Genomic DNA, 20,853 nt, shown 5'->3' on the forward strand with positions numbered 1-20,853 from the left:
CCCATAGAGATAAATGGCCTGTAGCCCACACCTGAACTGCACCGCACTGCTCAAAAATTGGAAAGGACTCTTTTTCAATCCGCACTGCCAGTGCACCGGACACATGTGAACAGGCATAGGAAGCAATGTTATTTCAGGTCATACGGATTGGATCCGCATATATGTGAACCGGCACTCAGCATAAGCACTGTCCAATTCCAAGTAAAACTATGTTCATATTCAAAAAGTTTGGTTAAATCTAAAATCATTAAATCAGAAGGAATTCTCCACTTTAAAAAAGGACACAAGCGTTAAAGGCTATTCCGGTGAACAATTCAAATGGGTCCACATCTTTCACAATTGTTATTGGACTGGGAGCCACAGGCCTATATTTCACTCATACCAGAGCAGATGAAAAATTGTCTTGCAATACACTGTACAGCAACTCTGAAACACAGGCTCAGGTTAAGTTTTAAGTGCAGAACGGCTTTACACAAAATTTCAAATATATTTATATACTTATGAGTAGATCTGCATGTCAATATGTGCATTTGCACTAAATGTGCATAACACCACAATTAAAGGAGATGCAATTTTGGCTATACTTCTCTTGTAGGTCACAGGAGTACAGTTGGTTCTTCACTCCTGCGACCTGTTTTTCAGCTGACAACGATCTAAAGTCCAGCTGATGTCACTGAGCCGGTCCAGGCTCTGAAAAGATTCCAACCCTATGGTCAGGATCCACCCAAAAGCCTAGCAATATGCCAAGAGCCTGAGCCAGACAGTCACAGCTCTCTGCTCAGAGCAGAGGGGAGAACTGAGCAATCGCGGTCTTTGATTGCTCACTTCTCACTACTGAGCCAGCTGGGGACAGATGCAGCATTGGATCGATGCTGCAACCGCCTAAGGGAATAGAATTGGGTTTTTTTTGTCCATATGTAAACTATATTTGTTAAAATGCAACTATCGTTAGAATACACCGAGAGTAATTAAAAAAAAAAAAAAAAGTCTGCTTCGAGTTGCCTTATGTGACAAAGTCTAAGCAGCCAACATCACTTGGTCTACAGCTATTATATAATTGAAAAAAGTTTCAAGTCATTAGAAACTACAGGGTATTGTTTGTCAGCTGGTAGACCTGTTGCCTGCATATGGAAGGTGGAAATATGGCCAAGTACATGTGGATTTCAAAACTGTACCTGAAACAATACAATTGCTTACAATGATGTATTTACATTACACAGATCTCTTCATATGCATGAAAATAGTGAAACTTTAAAGTGCACCAGCCACCTATGCTCAACAGAAGCAATCTATTACTGACCCAATAATCCACCTTGGTTCCTTATGAACAAGAGATCAGTGGGACCAAGGACAATAAATGCTCCTAGCACTCATCTATACTCTCATAAATAAGGTGACAGCTTAAAACAAACCTGCATATCAATAGTAAAATACAGTTACATATGTTTACTCTTACTGTAAACACAGACATTTTTAAGTGCAGCCCACAAGGAGTTCTGCATTAAATCCTAACTCCATAATAGTAATAAAAAAAATCCTAAGGGCCGGTTCACACTATAGAAACGCAGTCCAGATGCGTTACGGATACGTTTTTGCATGCACATTTTTGACGTGTTCCAGTGCGTTTTTTTATGCATTCCAGTTAATTTTTTCCTCTCTTTCTTCAATTTAAATAAGGAAATGTGTGTTCCAGTGTGTTTTTGTGCGTCCCAGTGCGTTTTGCCGCGTTCCAGTACAGTTCTGCGCAGCTAAAATGCAGCTGGTTCTACTTTTTTTTTTTATTTTCTGCACCCGCAACAAACTGGAAGCACTGATGTGAACTATGACATTGACAACCATATAACCTTCTGTGTGTTTTGGATGCAGAAAAACCGCAACTGAAACGCATGTAGTGTGAACCAGGCCTAAAGCCTTGTTTTCACTTATCTTGAGCTGCAGTCACCTGAGCATCCAGCGCTGGGTCCTTCTGCTTTGTGTCTACTTCCTGGATGGATCCTTCTCTCTGGACGTCAATGTCACACAGATGTCCACTGGCTGGCTAGCGTTGGGGTCCTTTAAGGACCCAGAAGAGGCTCGATATCAGACAGAGGGGAGTGAGAAGGGCAAGCTGGCAAGGGTTAATGCGCAGTATTGGACTGGCAGCCCCTTAAGGCAGGTACAGCATCAGCAAGGGACCTAGATAGGGGGACTCAGATGAGTATAACTGACTTCACCAGGTACTGAAGACTTAACAGCTGTCAGAATGGATTAGGGAGGTTGGAGGGAGGAATGGGAAGAGTAATGATTTTGCCTCGAGTTGGGCTTTAAGGGTAACCACCTAAATGGGCACACACTCTTCCTTTCGAAAAAACAAGGTGCATACATTTCAAGAGCCAAGAGATGATGTAAGGCCAAGTCTAGTCAGCCCACACAAATTAGCCAGCACAGTTGGTGCTTTACCATTTTCCAGGGGAACACACCAAAGTTTTATTGTACCTATGGGGTGATAAAAGGGGAAAGTGATGCAAGGCCTGGCTTACCTGCTATCAGTAATATGACCGTTCTGAGCTGACTGAAACACAGAAATAAAAGAAAAATGAGAATCATGCAGAAGAAATATATAATTTTATTTTATGCAGAATCATGCATAAATGATGGTGCAATTTGTCACTATCCATATTTTATAGGTGGAAAACATTTAAGTCTGAGACACATATGCTTGCTATGAAATTCAACTGGTTGACCAAGGATGTTCTTACTGCCCAGCCTTGGAAGTTTGTCTGACTATTATCCTAGCTGGCTATTCAAGAGCATGATCTTTGGCACCAGGCCCCAGTTCAAAACTGCTAATCAGTGGAAGGAGCGCAACCCAGAACCAAAAGGCTAGTTATTCTCTTAACGCGGAACTTCACACTAAAAAGGGAATCCCACCCCCCTGACACTTTTGGGTCTTTGGGGAGGGGGGCTTACCAATTTCTAGTACACACCCGCTCCTGCATCCTCTGGAAATGCATAAGCGATCCCACTGGAATTCCTAGGGGGCTGTGGGAGCATTCACAGGGAGCAGCATGCTTCACACATGTGCAGTGGGGAGCCAGCTGTGAAGACGCAAAAAGATAACATAGCGGCGCCAGGGATCCAAAGACCAGTGAAGAGCCGGCCCAGGTGAGGACAGCTGGATCCCTAGACAGGCAGGTGTCTCTCTTATTAATAGTCAGCAGCTACAGTATATTTAGCTGCTGACTTAAAAAAAAACACCACAACTGAAGAACCACTTTAAGGACACTTGATAAAGCAGTCTTCCCCTCCATCACATTAGTACTAAAATAAAGGAATCTGGGTTGGGAACAAATTCAAACATTCTAAAGTGTGAAACTCATTTAGGAAGCCCATCAATTCTGCATAGCAACTTTAATGAACTATTTCCTAACTAAACTGTTGTTACACCTAAAGTAGTTGCGGTGCTGCATGCATCACAATCATGAAGTTTCCAGTTTAGAGAAACAGTCACCACAGGTAAATTCAGTCTGACAAAACGTTTCCTTTACTAGGAAACTGATGAGAATATGTGGCATATGGATCTGGCACAAATATTATACAGTAATATTAAGTGTTGAAAACTTGTTCACTTGACACAGCACCAAGTGATTTGCATAAAAGGAAAAGCATAGAATTTCTCTTTATGTCTAAATGACTAGTAGGGGAGCTTAGAAAATCTCACTGAATGCAAAGACAATGGCACAAAAGCCAAGATACGTTTCATATTAGCATTCTAAGGCTGCCCATATATAAAATTAATTTTTGTCAGTTCCTGAAGAACTGGACAAAATCCCCCCCCCCCCCCCCCACCGTTGCCATGCCGGCCGACATCTTTCATTTGAAAAATAGAACTAACCGGCCAGAAAACTGTCAGTTGAATATTGCGTGCACACAATCAGATGCAGGCACTGGTATTCTTACAGCTGGCAGCAATGACTGTAAAAATACAATCGCCACAGCGGGAGATTTGTCCATCCTTGCTGTTTAGCATGAATGGAGGAAATTGTTAGATTTTTTTTTCATTCAGCCCACAGACTGAACAAAAAAAAGGCCTATGTGTGTTTGGCCAGCTTTAAACACTAGTCACTTGATAAAAGAATATAAATTTATAAAGTGACGAATCTACTTTAACCACCTCCTGTCCGGCCGGTGTATATAAACGGCCGGATGGTGGCAGTGCAGGGTCCGGTGGCCGTTTATAAACGGCGTCCCCGCCCCCTGCTTGTGCGTGCTCCCTGGGAGCGCGCAGCACCGCAATCCGGTGCCCGCTGTGTCCTCCGGACACAGTGGAACACCGATCGTCGGACGGGACCTCTGTACGAGGTCCCGATCCTGTGATCACTGATTGGCCAATCAATGATCACATGCATAGTAAGCAAGAGGTCACTTGTGACATCTTTGCTTACTACGTGTGAAATCTGTGAATGATCACAGAGGTCACATGGTACAAGGCTATTCACAGCAGCCTTGTGCCATGTGACAAGCTGTGACCAATCACAGCTCACTCAGTTCTCAATGGCTGCAAGAATGCAGCTAGAGAGAAGGAGAAATTATTGCTTTTACATCCTTTATGGGTGTAAAAGCAATCAGTGTAAAAAAAAATTTAAATAAAATCTTCATCGCCCTCCTCAAGTAGTTAGGGTGACAGTATGTTAAAAAATATTAAAAAAAAAAAAGGTTTAAAAATTATAATTTTTGGTTATAAACTAATTTGGGTTATTTTTTTTTTTTACTAAAAATATAACGGAATAAATTTTGGCCAAGATTTATGATGAAATACTATTTGCAAAATTTTATAAGAAACACACTTTCAGAATGTGTGGACTTTTTAATTTACATAGCAAAAAAAAATAAAAATCCCAGTGGTGAATAAATACCACCAAAATAAAGCTTTATCTGTCTCAAAAAAAATGCTAAAATTAATATGGGTACAGTGTTGCATGACCGCGCAATTGTCATTCAAAGTGTTATATCACTGAAAGATGAAAATTGGCCTGGACAGGAAGGGGGTAAAAGTGTCCGGACTGGTGGTGGTTAATATGTACTTGCATACACTGAGTAATGTAAATTTTAACTTGCCTCCCTTGCGAAAATTCTCTCCCGAACTCTCTGATACTCCTCCTCTCGCTCTTCTATGGATTTACTCCTCCTTCCATCTTGCAAAGGTACTCTAATCTGTATTATTTGGGAAGATCAATGAGATAAAGATATATATATGAGTAATAGGAATAATTTTAAACCATGAGACAGAACAGTTAAACTAGTAGCTTGCATAACAACCAGAGCCTAGGAGAGAAACCAGCTCCAGATAACATATTAATTATACAGATACAAAAATGCAAAAAGCAGACAAGACACACTTTAATGCACTAAGTATAAACAAAAGAAAAAAAAAAAAGTACAGTAACATTCCAGCATTACTGTAATTTTATGAAAGAACTGGCACTGTAACAAAAGGATGGTTTCCTATTAATATAGAAAGGGAACCACATACCGGGACCCAATTCAGTCTCAGAAACCAGACAAGCTGCTCCAACTACTCACTGAGCTCTGACGTTTAAACTGAGATGCAAACATCTACCTTTTGTGCTGATAAACTTTAAAGAACCAGCATCATAGAATAGTTATGATACCAGCTGGATGAGAAAGACAGATCATATAATGGCTCCTTTCTACCACACTTCAACTTTAAGGGCTAGTTCACACTAGATACAGTCCAGTGCATTTTTTTTCTGCATCAAAAATGCATGCACCGTGTTTTCCATGTATCCCAATGGCCCTAGTTTCCACCAGTGCAGTCAGTCAGTTCCAGTCAGTAGAACATGCTGCATTTTTTTCTACATAGAACTATACTGGAACATAGCAAAGTGCACCGGAACGGAGTGTGGTGTGAACTGTAAGGAAAAACTTATCCGGAATGCATCCGGAGTGCGTTTTTGTGAAGTGAACTGGCCGTTAGGGCTTCTTTATACCAGGAGTTTAATGCACTTTTAAACGCAGTACAACGCATATGTCAAGAAGTCTAGTTTACACCATAGGGGTGCTTTCACGTATGTTTAAAAAGGACAGCCTACACACGTAAAAGCACATGAATGCACCATAAGCACACAAATTCAACTCAGTATAATTAAAAAAAAAAAAACATAAATATGCCTAAAATGTGTATTGAACTGAACACAGAGATTGCGGTGTAAATAGGCAATTACCGCAGAAGCCAATGCATCTGGACTTTAAAGGCACACATTTGAAGGAAATAAAATGTACGTGGAAATTTGGCAAAACAGACTTGGGACATTATTAATAAAATCTATCCTTACTACCGCACTTAATAAAAGAACATGCACAAGCAATGGCCTTCAATGATGCTTTGCTTCCAACCTCTTCATCTTTTTGTTCTCCTGGTATACAACCACTACATTTGAAAAAAAAAAAAAAATTCCAAGTCTCTAATGTGGTTTTCTCCTTTGGATTGATCTGTCATTCCAGGACAAAAGGACAGCTGAAGCATGAAGTAAGCAAAATACATTGTGGTAAATATGATATATTCTCTTCTCTCTTCTAGAAGTACATGGAACTCAAGTAGCTGTAGTGGCTATACACAGTAAAAGCTTTAGGGTCCTTTCAAACGGGCATTTCGTTTTTTTCATCAGTTTAGTTGCATTTTTTTTTTTCCAAAATTGGAGCTAAACGGATCAAGACTTCACTTTTTACCTCTGTTTTCATATCTGTTTTTGAGACGACTGCAATCCGTTTTTTCCTGAGTTATGGACTTCCCAAGACATTTTGCTCTAACCCAGCATGCACTGTGTATCCCATGCTGCTTTGCAGTCCCAGCAAATGACTAAGTGTACATCACAATGTTCTTCTTGTGTGTTCACGTTTTTGTTATTTTTATTATTGGTTTTTTTTTTTTTTTTTATATAATTTTTTTTATTAAGGTTTTATTGAAAATAAAAAAAATGCTAATTTTCAGAAAAATGGATGTTAGCGGATCGAATGTAAGCAGATGTCGTCCACCAACATCGGTTTTTCATCCGTCCAATTTTTTTAATGATAGAAAAATAGGGATTTCTTCGGTCAAAAAGCCAGATGTTACCAGATGCGGACATTAACGGATGTAAACAGATGATTATCCATTGATATCCACTAGTTCACAAATACATGGGTGTCAGTTTTTCATCCGTAAACGGATGTATGAAAAAAGGACATACGGAAGGGCCATGTGAAAGGACCTTAAGTAAATCAAGATGAAGTGGTCCTTTTAATACTACGTGGGATAGACATTACTGCTTCCAATACTTAAAAAAAAAAAAAGTATGTATATATATATATATATATATATATATATATAAAATGTCCTCTTGTACATAGGCCTTAAAAAGCCACATTTTTAGGAAGGCATTTTTCTTTAGTGATTTCAAAGCAACCCAATGTTTTTGATGTGCTTGTAGACCTAGGCACGTAACCTTGCGCTGTGTATAGATCAGTATTAAAAAACAAAAAAAATCTGTTGCCGGTCAGTATTTTTATACCTGTATGCGTGCAAATACACACATATACCTTCGAAATTTAAAAAAAAAAAAAAAAAAAAACACTACAGGAATTTTCACATGCATGAGCACATACAAATATGGGCAAGTGCCAGCTACTTCTTGCTTTTTTCTGCCAGGAATATCTGATGTTCATGCATCAGTACCGTGTGCAAGTACCCAAATGTAAAGTGGTTGAATTACCGTATTTTTCGGCATATAAGACGACTTTTCAACCCATGAAAATCTTCTGAAAAGTCGGGGGTCGTCTTATACGCCAGTATACGGCGAGCCGGTGTCAGGGCGGCACTTTTTCGAGGGCCGGCGCGGCGCCGCCCCCCCATCCTCCTCCAACGGACACTAAGGTCAGGGGTGGGCAGAGGGGCTGCTGTACCTTACCTGGCTCCGGTCCCGGTCCCACGACGATCCGGTCCAGGAAGCGCGGCTGCTCCTTCTTTCAGTTCAGCCGCTCGATGGTCGCGCGGCCGCTCGGCTCCGCCTCCTCACCGGTGATTGGGCGCCAGCACTGGAAAGGCACACAGGCGACCAATCACCGGCGAGGAGGCGGAGCCGAGCGGCCCCGCGAAAATCGAGTGGCCGAACTGAAAGAAGGAGCAGCCGCTCCTCTCCCCCACTGACACCAACGATGAGGCACTAGTCCTCCTCCCCACTGACACCAACGATGGGGCACTGTTCCTCCCCCACTAACACCAACGATGGGGCACTATTCCTCCTCGCCACTGACACCAATGATGGGGCACTATTCCTCCCACTGATACCAATGATGGGGCACTATTCCCCCCACTGACACCAATGATGGGGCACTATTCCCCCCACTGACACCAATGATGGGGCACTATTCCTTCCACTGATACCAATGATGGGGCACTATTCCTTCCACTGATACCAATGATGGGGCGCAATTCCTGCCACTGATACCAATGAAGGGGCGCTATTCCTCCCACTGACACCAATGATGGGGCGCTATTCCTCCCACTGACACCAATGATGGGGCGCTATTCCTCCCACTGACACCAATGATGGGGTGCTATTCCTCCCACTGACACTAATGATGGGGCGCTATTCCTCTCACTGACACCAATGATGGGGCGCTATTCCTCTCACTGACACCAATGATGGGGCGCTATTCCTCCCACTGACACCAATGATGGGGTGCTATTCCTCCCACTGACACCAATGATGGGGCACTATTCCTCCCACTGACTAATGATGGGGCACTATTCCTCCCACTGACACCAACGATGGGGCACTATTCCTCCCACTGATACCAATGATGGGACACTATTCCTCACACACTGACACTAATGATGGGACACCATCATTGGTGTCAGTGAGAGGAATAGTGCCCCATCATTGGTGTCAGTGGGAGGAATAGTGCCCCATCATTGGTGTCAGTGGATGAAATAGTGCCCCATCATTGGTGTCAGTGGATGAAATAGTGCCCCATCATTGGTGTCAGTGGGAGGAATCCTGCCCAATCATTGGTGTCAGTGGGAGGAATAGCGCCCCATCATTGGTGTCAGTGGGAGGAATAGCACCCCATCATTGGAATACCATACTGAAATAGCATACCATATTGAAATCAAATCTGATGTTTTTTCATTTTTATTTGGTGTGCATTGGAAGAGGGGTAGTCTTACACGGCGAGTATAGCTCAAACCCTACATTTTAACAGGAAAAGTAGGGGGTCGTCTTATACGCCGGAAAATACGGTACTAAAACTGGAAAGTGCAAAATCTGGTACAGCTCTGCATAGAAACCAATCAGGTTCCGGGTTTTGTCAAAGCTTAATTGAACAAGCTGGAGTTAGATGCTGACTGGCTAGCATGCACAGCTGTGCTAGATTTTGTACTCTCAAGTTTTAGTAAATCAACCCCATAGAAGACTAATGCAGGCCAAAGAAGACTAATGCAGGCCATAGAAGGTTCGTTTATCGGCCAATATTCGCACCGTTAGTGGGGCAATCTCGTCGGCTGATTTTCGCGGTTCCTCCTCATTTCTTTTATCGGTCATGCTGGAAAATTTACGAAAAACGGACGATTTTCGTAAGCATTGGTGGCAACAGACGAACCGTCTATGGCCTGCATTAGTTAGAAAATGCTAGCACAGCAGTACAGAATGATGCTGTCAATAAATTACATTCTGAAAACTGGGATAAAAAAAATGCAGGAAAATAGTGGACATTAAATGTTACTTTGATTGAATTCTGATTAAGCAACCCAGAATACACATGAAGAATTAAAAAGAAAAAAAAAAAAAACACACAAAGTCAACCAGTTGCAGCCTCACCTGATTATCATCACGGTCCATGCTGGCATCGTCTCTTTTTAGGATGAATCTTTGTTGAAATTCACAACTCTTTTCATCTTTGATGTGCTCAGAAAACCTTTGTTCAGGTCTGAAGAAACAGACTATATGTGACTTCTAAACTATCGTGTAGAACAGCTTAAATGGCTTCATTAAAAGTCTTTAGTACAGAAAGAAAATGGGGTTGATTTACTAAAACTGGAAACTGTAAAACGGGTGCAGCTCTGCATAGAAACCAGCTTCCAGGTATTTGACAAAGCTTAATTGAACAAGCTGAAGTTAGATGATGATTGGCTGCCATGCAGAGCTGCACCAGATTTTGCACTCTCCATTCTTAGTATATCAACCCCTTGCAAAACTAACACATTTGGAAAATACTGTCAAACTTATACCATAGCAGGTTATAAATTGTAACGGGAGGATAAAGATTGCAAAGATTTTGTCAACACTAGCTACTTACATTCGTGTGTTACTGGTTTTATTAATAATCACGGCTTTGCCCGTTTGGTCTACGTTATGATCCATGCCGAAATAAGCAGCAGCACGATGTAAAAGCATCCTGTGATATGAGGTCATCTGTGGAAACTTCTTAAACTGATTGCTGAAAAAAGGAAGACAAGCCAATGCAATGGTCAATATATTTTCCAAGAATGTGTTCCATTTATATCTTTTTAATGCTTATGAACAGACAGAAAAGTCTCAAATGTTATCCAGTGCTGCAATGTAAATGACTTCAGGTTCACCTGCTGTTGCTGTTTTACATTCTGCTGTGCTACATAACAGCACAAGGGAAAAACATCAGGAACCACATTTGTCTTTGCTTGATTGTAATTCCCTTTATTGTAATGTTATATGAAATTATGTACATGTGCATTATTGTAAAGGCAGATGCAGAGCCATATTAGTAGAACGTTTTGGCATAATACATTTAACAGAAAATACATTTTTCTGGGTGTGCACTGGCTGTAGAACATGCTCTGCATACACTTTTGGCCCATTCACTGCATCTGTAAGAAGCCAAGAATAGACAGTGTGCCAGGACGATGAAACTGCAGTGCGCATTTGTCTTCATCACCAGTTTCCATCCAATGGCCAAAGACAGAAGATCAGAATTCAGAAGCAGCAGCAGAGAAGGCAGCGGCGGTGAAGGGGAGTACAGTCCTGTCAGAACTGGAGGACAGCAAACCCAGTGGTAAGCATGCCATAACGCACAAGTATGCACAGCATACCTGCGCATCATGACACATGCTATCCTTCTCCATATTACAGTTTTGCTTTAAATGTATTTGCAGGCCTGGTGTATAGGACAAGAAAAAAAAAAATCTGTGTTGCCAGTCAGTGTTTTATGCCTGTATATGTGCAAATACGCCACCTTCCCTTGATTTAAATGAAAAAAAAAAAATAATTTACAAATTTTTACGTGCATGTACACATGAATACATGAAAATACAAGCAAGTGCTAAACTGCCCATTCTTGCATTTTTTCTGCCAGCAATATCTGATCTCTAATATATGTTTATGCATCAGAACCGTGGCAAGCACCCTAAAAATGCATATTAAGTAATCATAAGATACTAGCACATCAGGCTGGCCCCTTTTGCAGGTACAGCTATCTAAAATATTGAAAGTACCTATACTGTTTAAACTCTAGTAATAAACTGTCTCATCCTGCTCTGCACATGCTCACTTGCTCTCTATTTTTCAGCTTGTGCCAAAAATGTAGAGGCTGATCTGCTGGCAGTCTAAAGATTTACTGCTGCTCAAGGGCTCTGGGATGCAGCAAAATGGCAGCCTCCAGCAAAAAGAAACCGGAACAATGCTGGAAGCAGTTTACAGCACACACCTTTATATATGTTCCTGGCTAAAGAACATTTTTTATGAAGTTGTTATGGATAAAGATCCGCTTGATGTTGTGGATTCAATGTGAAAGGGTTAGCATCTCCGTAAGGTTGTTACTTCCGTGTATGTCCAAGTGGGGAAGATTCATTCTCTATTAACCTAAGGAACCATTGTCCCCATTACAGGAAATAATGAACAATCCAAAATTTTGGCCTGTCACAGCACATATTCGATATGCAAAACTATATACATGTACGTGTTTGCATTTTACATACATGTTCATTGCTCAATCAGAATGCAATGAGGGAATAAAACAAATTTTTCACAGTGTGGATGCACCATGACATTTTAAAAATGCAAAGCACATAGATATGAACTAGATACAAATAAAAGGATGAGACTTCAACTTGGAATGTAGTCCAATGCAGTAAAGTGTATGCATTTTACTATAGCAACACAGACAAATGTGAACACTACCTTCACAAAAATACTGTATTACAAAATTCGGCAGTGATCAGGTAATATCAGTACTAATAATCGTCATTACATGGCAGTGTAGTTCCAAAAAGCCTAGATAGAATGAATTCAAAATGCCAGACAAGACAATTATTATTATACAGGATTTATATAGCGCCAACAGTTTGCGCAGCGCTTTACAATATAAGGGAGACAGTACAGTAACAATACATGATAAAAATCAGGGTTATTCCCGTATGTAAAGGCTCTGAAAACCATAATAGGCATAAAGGCTTATACACACATTTGAAGGTGTTTAATCTAGCAATTGTGTGCATGAGTTCTTTCCTTTCCAATGTGCAAATATACATTTACATCAGTATTTTTCAGGTTTCCTTTTATATAGGTCATGTGGTAAAAATACAACCACATCTGGGATTAGCACTACATCACAAGCTAAATTAAAGCAGGTTACAGCTTGTTTATTCACATTATGCTTCTGGCTGTTTACACGGTGAGAAGGATCTTGCATTCACACTTACCTATTATCATTAATAAATTCAAGGATTTCTTGTTCTAATTTTAGCAGCATCATTCTATCCCTAAAGGAATGAAATCAAGTTACATTATTATCCATCCATATATGCCAGAGATAGCACCTTTAGTTTAGCATAATCTGAACACTGCAGTAGTATCTTCACCAAATATATCTAAAGTGTAGCAAGTGAAATCTTTGGCTAAATTTGCCTAAACATCTGACCTTCAGTATACTCAAAACACACATATTACAACTGCAAATTAAAAGAAAGAAGTTAACTTTGAAAGAGGTAACACTAGGCGATTATGGCCAACCAATCACACTGTATACACTTCCAATTTAAACCCTTAAACATCTGAGACATTACTAAAAGAAATACTTGGATTGCTGGAAGTTTGATCCAGGAGAGTGCAAACAGACCAGACTTAAAAGGCATAAGGTTTTTTTCTTTATCTTCATGCATTCTATGCATGAAGGTGAAAAACCTACATGCAGCTTTCCACTCAGCCACGCCTTATGCTTACCGAAGCCTGATCTTGATCCAGCGATGTGCAAGGCGCTCTTCTCTCTCTCACTCCTTATTGGCTTAGATACAGTAGTGGGAGCCACTGGCTCCTGCTGCTATCAACCACAGCCAGTGAGGAGGGAACGGGGGCAGGGCCGATACCTGCTCTGTGTGTCTTATGGAGAGCAGGCAACAGTGCCCCCAAAGCAAGGCGCTTGATGTGGGGGCACTCAGTGGGAAGGAGGAGCCAAGTCTCCCATATAGTTGCGACCTGTCCCCATGCAATATGAACATACAGCTATTCAAACCAATTTTAAACTTTAGACTATGTCTCAACAAATGAGCAATATCAGAAATAGGCATATAAACTCATAGGAGACTATTCCACATTTGCAGTTTCTCTACATTTTTCATGGCACAAGGAGCTCAGAGGTCACAATGTTGAGAAGTGAAGAAATGGCTAAACCCAGTCACAGGTCCCGCCAGAAACACCAAATCCCTCACTACAGCAGGTATGGAAGCAAACAAGAGCCAGATAGCAGGCAGCTAAAAACAATAAAAATATATAACTGGCGCAAAGGAGACAGACCCTGACCGATGAGGGCAGTTAATATCGGACTATTTGAGATGAATATCACAGTACTTGAGTAAAAGAAGCATCAGAAAATGTATCCATGTGTATAAACACCAAGGCCATCTTGGAGCACTCTCTCCATATGTCTCATCCATACAACGGTCCATTCCAATCCACCATCGGTCCATTCCAATCCACCTTTCAATCCATTGCTTACATTCCATGATGCTAGTCCTTGGTCTCCTGCCCGCACTTAGCATCTTGCACACTGAAGGATTTTTTTTTACCTTCATGCATAGAATGCAAACATGTGGTTAAAAAAAATACAATTTTCTATTGATTCAACATGATTCTCAGCAAATAGTTTGGGGTGGCTACTTTCCAAAAAGGGGTTGTTTTGGTGGGTGGGGGCATTTTATGCCCAGCATTAGAAGTTTATGCCACACATCACTCACGTGTTCACATGAAAAAAAATCAGTATTTTTTGCTAGGAAATTAAACACTCAAACATTATATTTTTTTTTAAAACAAACACCCTAGTGAATAAAATGGTGGGTGCTGTCACATAGTACTCGCACCGCGATTTTTCAAATGCACATTTAAAAAAAAAAAAAAAAAATACTTTACTTTTAATGTACAAAAACACAATATATTGGCCAATTATTTGGTAACATATAAAAGATGATGGTATGTCGAGTAAATAGATACCAAAACACAACATACTTTAAAAGTGCGCATGCCCCGTGCAATGGCGACAAACTGCAAATGTTTTTAATATCTATAGGCAACGCTTTAAAAGCCTTTACAAACTACCATTTTGGATTTACAGAGGAGGTCTAGTGCCAGAATTACTGTGCTCGATCTGACCTTCACGGCAATACCTCACATGCATGGTGCACACTGGTTACATACCAGCACAGGGTCAACGCTCACGCACGCAGGTATCCGTGCGGTGGCTTTTTTTTTATTTTAAAGTTATTTTGATTTTTTTAATTATTATTTTACACTTTTTTTTTTTTCTTTTGATGACTTTTAATGCTATCACAGGGAATGCAAATATCCCCTATAACTTCAATGGGCATTTTCATATATTCTTTTTTGAGAAATCTGGGGTCTATCATACTCTAGATATCTCCTCTGCCCTTACATTATCTAATCAAACCAAGATCGGGGTGATCAGATGCCTTCCCAATTTACAAATGGCGCTGTTTATATCATGTGAAGTGATGAAATGCTCGTAGCTTTCAATTTCTTAGACTATAGAGATGATTGGCACCATTCCGATCGCCAATCAGTTTTATGGTCAGCTGTCAAACACCATCTGCATTCTTAGGTTCCCCCGATGGCACGGGATTGCCCGAGAAGGCCGTGGAAGGCAGCGGGGGAGGGGGGCATCATCTCCCGCTGCTTGTAAAAGCAATCCTGCAGCTAATTAGCCACTAGGATTGATTTTACATGAAAGCCAATCGTCGGCTGAAAAAAACAATACCAAGATGATGCCTGCAGCTGTAGGCATTATCCTGGTATAACCAAAGTCCAGGGATGTCGTATGTCGCTGGTCCTTGCTGGGTATATATGCTATGTTTTATTTTTTCAGTACGCAGCTTGTGGGCTAAAAGAAAAGAGAAGAAATCTCTGCCAGAAAAAGTGTGTGGTATGCCCACCATTAGAATATACTGCCCTGCATCCACCCACTTCTAATGGTGGGCACACATTAGGTCACAAGGTATCACATGCGCCGATTCTAAGATTGTACAAATGTCTAAATAGTGCCACACTTTAATAAAAATTGTCCACGTATAAGTGGTACCCCACAATGAAAAAGGATGACACCAAGTCCCAAACTATCTTGCCACTACTCCCCATGTAGTCTGGGCATCTGGGGGGCTCCACATGACTATCTTTTCCCTCGTAAATCTGAAACTTATATGTATAGCTTGTTGCTCTCTCACAGGTTTTATACATCTTGACCCCATATCTGGCACGCTTGCTGGGGAAAAATGTTTGAATGCAAAGCGTATTGGGTTTCCATGCGAATGGTCTGGCAAGGTTTGAATTTGGGTTGGCGGCTATAAACTTGTTGTGCATATAAATTGCTTTCATCCACAATCAATGCATACAGATCTTCCATGAAAAACAGCTCCAAAAAAATCAAGGGGAGTAGTTAAATTTGCTGTTTCCACCTGAATTCTGGGTTGGGCAGTGAATGGGGGAAGTACGGGTGCTGCAGAATTTGTGGGCTGCCAAATCAGGATTTGCATGCACATCTGGAAGGATACTAGGGGCTCTACATGCCTGTGTGCGAATACTTGGTGGTTGCAAGACACTACTTGTGCGCGCTACCGCACCAGCTTGTACTGCACACTTATGGGACTCGCCAGGTCACCAAGTGATACTGCAGTGCTGGTATATGAAAGACCAAGATGCACTAGGCCGCTGGTGCTCGCCAGTTCACCAAAATGTAGCACGGCACTAGTACTGGCACTATGATGCATATGAGTGTCATCAAAATTTACCGGCAAGTGCTAACAGAGATCAGGCCTGATTCTGCGAACACTGCGGTTTTATGTGCAATGTATCAAGTGACACTGACCTACTGACACTGCACTTGCTGGGTGAGAAGGGGGGGTTAAGCGTAGGCGCTGGCAGGTGCCGGGGCTGATCCTGCTAACGCTGCGTTTTTGAAGACACTATACTAATGTGAACGTTGCTATAGTGCTGATCTGATCAAAGATATTGATCAGTTCAAACACTATACTGGCAATGGAAGTTTATAGTGTATAAGCGTGTTCCTGGCAATCAAGAGATTAAATCCAATTACTGGTGTATGGAAGGGCAATCAGACGCTATCTGGGAGGGGCGTGAAAACCATGGGAGCGTGAATCACGTATATATACACGTGATTTTGCACACCCGTGCTGCCCTGTAGCAGTATTTACGCTATAGGGCAGTTAGGAAGCGGTTAAAGAAGAGGTGTTGCGGTGCTGTGTTACTTTAACTGACAATTGCACGGTCATGCAATGCTGCACCAAAATGAAATTTATGTCCTTTTTTCCCCCCCACGAATTGAGCTTTCTTTCGGTGGTATTTGATTGCCCGTGCGGTTTTTTATTTTTTGAGCTCCAAAAAAAAAAAATACTGAATTTTGAGAAAAAACAATAATTTTGGACTTTTTGCTATAAAACATGTCCAGTAAAAAAAAAAATCAAAATCAAATTTAGGCCAAACTGTATTCTGCAACATGTCTTTGCTAAAAAAAAAAATCCCAATACGTGTAAATTAATTGGTTTACGTGAAAGTTACAGCAAAAGGCGGTATAGATACTGGATTTTTTTTTATACTAACAATCAGCGACTTATGGCGGCGATCAAGGACTTATGGCGGGGCTGCGGTGGACATTCTGACACTTGGGGGGGGGGGAACTGACTTGGGGCCTACCCGGAAATGCAGGATCAAGTTTATATACGTGATCCTGCGCACAGGGGCCGCCTTGTTGCAGTATATGTACTGTGGGCGATCCCCTATTGGTTAAACAATGGCTTTCTTCTTGCCATTCTTCCATAAAGGCCAGATTTGTGGCGTGCATGACTAATAGTGGACAGATTCTCCCACCTGAGCTGTGGATCTCTGCAGCTCCTCCAGAGTTACCATGGACCTCTTGGCTGCTTCTCTGATTAATGCTCTTCTTACCCAGCCTGTCAGTTTAGGTGGACAGACATATCTTGGTAGGTTTGCAGTTGTGCCATGCCTTTTCCATTTTCAGATGATGGATTGAACAGTGCTTCATGAGACGTTCAAAGCTTGGGATATCTTTTTTATAACCTAACCCTACTTTAAACAACGTCTCCACAACTTTATCCCTGACTTGTCTGGTGTGTTCCTTGGCCTTCATGATGCGATTTGTTCACTAATGTTCTCTAACAAATCTCTGAGGACTTCACAGAACCACTGTATTTATACTGAGATTAAATTACACACAGGTGGACTATTTACTAATTAGGTGATTACTGAAGGCAATTGGTTCCACTAGATTTTAGTTACGGGCACCACACCCGGTCACACAGATCCGACTTTGAAATGGTGCGACTTCCAGTGAAGTTGCACGATTTCGAAGTCGGATGTTATTCCGACTTGGTGTGACTCGCAAGACGCAGATGTCTAGGCAAGTCACACCTGAAGTAGTACATGCACGACTTTAGAAATCAGTGTGGCTCCGACCAAGTCGGAATCACATCAATATGACCATTTTAATTGCGGACAATAGGGTGAAACTTGCATGGCAAGTTACACCTGATGTGACCGGGTGTCAGAGTAAAGGGGGCTGAATACAAATGCACACCACACTTTTCAGATATTTGCAAAAAATGTTGTGTTGGTCTATCACATAAAAACCCAATAAAACACATTTACGTTTTTGGTTCCAATATGACAAAATGTGGAAAATTGCAAGGGGTATAAATACTTTAAGGCACCGTACTTGGCTAGCGATCCTGCTAATAAAGGCTTAATTGAATTACCCTACAGCACAGCGTAACACAAGGTTTCCGCATGGCTATGAAAAGGGAAATACTATGATGTCATCTTTGACATCAAGATTTTCTGTGAGCTCCAGCAACCATCTATCAACAAGGCAGAGTTATTTCAACTCTTTTCAAAGTTCAACTGCAGCAGCTGATCACTGCAATAATGAAAAAAGTACACTATAAATATAAATATGCCAAAACATAAATTGTCAAATTAAATACCCGCATGTTTTTAAAAAAGTTACCTTGGGTTATTCTTCAGTGTGTTAACTAAAAATTCATGTACATCTATTCCAGTAGAATCTGTGTACTCCTGACTAGAATCTGTGGGGACAAAATAATGAAAATAACTTCTTATAAACACCATGTCTTATCGTGGAAGTCAGTAACGTCTTTCTAAAAACATTGGACACAACTTGCATTACTCTATAGTACATACTAATAAACCGTAAGTCTACTGCCATGGGAGGGCATCACCCTCAAAAGAATTTTCATAACACCAGTTACCCTGTAGCAACATTACACATCATCAGTTTCATTTCAAAAAGCATCAATCATATTAAACCTATCCTTTACAAGGGTCTTTGTCTATGTCCTTGGAAGCCATTACAATCCCCATCGTTTACACAGTATATAGGAGAGAATCTCTACCATTGTTTGTGGGACAATGGATGCAGGAGGCAACTGAGAACTTTGACACAGATTTAAGTAGTTCAGATGCCCAGTTACTACTCTGTAGCTTTTTGATTTTTCAATTCACAACTGGAAACCCATACTTAAAGATTGTATGTTTTGCACAACTGTATAGGCATCCATCTCTCCTCGGGCTATATTTAATTTCTAAGCCCATGTCTTAATGCCATCTACCCTAAGTGGTCCTTCTGCTACCACCTGCATCTGCCCATGTAAAGACAGAATCTCCTATGGGTAATTAGAAGTTTAATATGTAATTGGAAACACCTTTTATATATGTGATCACATAACATAAAATGTACAAGAGATTCAATGTGATCACCGTCTCCCTTACTCCTGTGCAGCTGGGGTTTGTGATTCCCTTCCCATTTGGCTATGGGTGTCAATGCTGGATCCTAGGGGGTTTATTGGCACACAGCCATGTTGCCTCTATGGTCTTCCAAGTTAATTTTGAACAACCTCTTTATGCTCTCTGGCAATTCACGGGAGTCTTACAAATGAAATGTGAAATAGAACAAAACAAGCGTGATTTTGGCATTCTACTGATTTGGTCTTCTTTTCATTATAGGTACTGTTATATTCCCCCTGATGAGGATTATATATGAATCTAAACGCGTCGGAGAGACAGTATATCATAAGTACAGTTAAGTGGCTCATGCCATATTGTTATTGAATTTGATGCCCAGGAGGCACAAGTTTTTGAATAATATACAGTTTGAATGTAAGAGACTATTCCATTTTTTATGGTTATGGTTTTTAACGGAATTTATGAATAAAAGTCTTTTTTTTTATACACTTATAAAAGTTACCAATGCCAAACACCTGCGATGTTGTACCCAGGGGGCCTTCAAAAATACTAGGGTGGACATACAATCCAGTGTCTCGAGCAGTGATAGGTGCTTCTGGAGGATACTTAAAGGTCAGGTCCTTACGAGGGGAAGGAACAGCAGGAACTGGTCCTTTTTAGCCTCACAAGTTATGGTGTTCCTCAGATCAGGGGTAGAGATGAGAAATATCAAGCAACGCGAAGGCAAGTTTCTACCAGAAAAAGAACAAGATCCTAGTGTGCGGGGATTCCAATCGGACCTGGGAAGATACCAGTATCTCACAGAAGTGAGTACACCCCTCACATTTTGGTAAATATTTTATTATATCTTTTCATGTGACAACACTGAAGAAATGATACTTTGCTACAATGTAAAGTAGTGAGTGTACAGCTTGTATAACAGTGTAAATTTGATGTTCCCTCAGAATAACTCAATACACAGCCATTAATGCCTAAACCGCTGGCAAAAAAAGTTAGTACACCCCTAAGTGAAAATGTCCAAATTGGGCCCAAAATGTCAATATTTTGTGTGGCCACCATTATTTTCCAGCACTGCCTTAACCCTCTTGGGCATGGAGTTCACAGGTTGCCACTGGAGTCCTCTTCCACTCCTCCATGACGACATCACAGAGCTGGTGGATGTTAGATACCTTGCGCTCCTTCACCTTCCGTTTAAGGATGCCCCACAGATGCTCAATAGGGTTTAGGTCTGGACACATACTTGGCCAGTCCATCACCTTTACCCTCTTGGAGGTGTGTTTGGGGTCCTTATGTTGGAATACTGCCCTGCGGCCCAGTCTCCGGAGGGAGGGGATCATGCTCTGCTTCAGTTCAGTATGTCACAGTACATGTTGACATTCATGGTTCCCTCAATGAACTGTAGCTCCCCAGTGCTGGTAGCACTCAAGCAGCCCCAGACCATGACACTCCACCACCATGCTTGACTGTAGGCAAGACACACTTGTCTGTACTCCACCATCTTAACCAAATAAGTTTTTCTTGGTCACATCAGACCACAGGACAG

General features: G+C 41.2%; 1 protein-coding gene across 8 annotated transcripts in view; it reads right to left on the reverse strand.

Moving 5' to 3' along the window:
• Window positions 1–20,853, reverse strand: part of R3HDM2 (R3H domain containing 2) — a 179,227-nt gene that overhangs the window by 44,824 nt on the left and 113,550 nt on the right. For all 8 annotated transcript variants that reach the window (XM_089681237.1, XM_089681209.1, XM_089681221.1 and 5 more), the window contains 6 exons: window positions 18,556–18,634; window positions 12,713–12,772; window positions 10,336–10,476; window positions 9,858–9,966; window positions 5,098–5,193; window positions 2,520–2,551 (listed from right to left, as the gene is read on the reverse strand). In XM_089681237.1, the coding sequence (XP_089537363.1) occupies window positions 2,520–2,551; window positions 5,098–5,193; window positions 9,858–9,966; window positions 10,336–10,476; window positions 12,713–12,772; window positions 18,556–18,634 (517 nt within the window). The remainder of the gene's footprint in view (window positions 1–2,519; window positions 2,552–5,097; window positions 5,194–9,857; window positions 9,967–10,335; window positions 10,477–12,712; window positions 12,773–18,555; window positions 18,635–20,853) is intronic.

The sequence above is a fragment of the Staurois parvus genome, unplaced genomic scaffold, assembly GCF_062004578.1.
Source record: "Staurois parvus isolate SC_StPar_1 unplaced genomic scaffold, SC_StPar_1.0 ptg000017l, whole genome shotgun sequence".
NCBI classification, from domain to species: Eukaryota; Metazoa; Chordata; class Amphibia; order Anura; family Ranidae; genus Staurois; species Staurois parvus.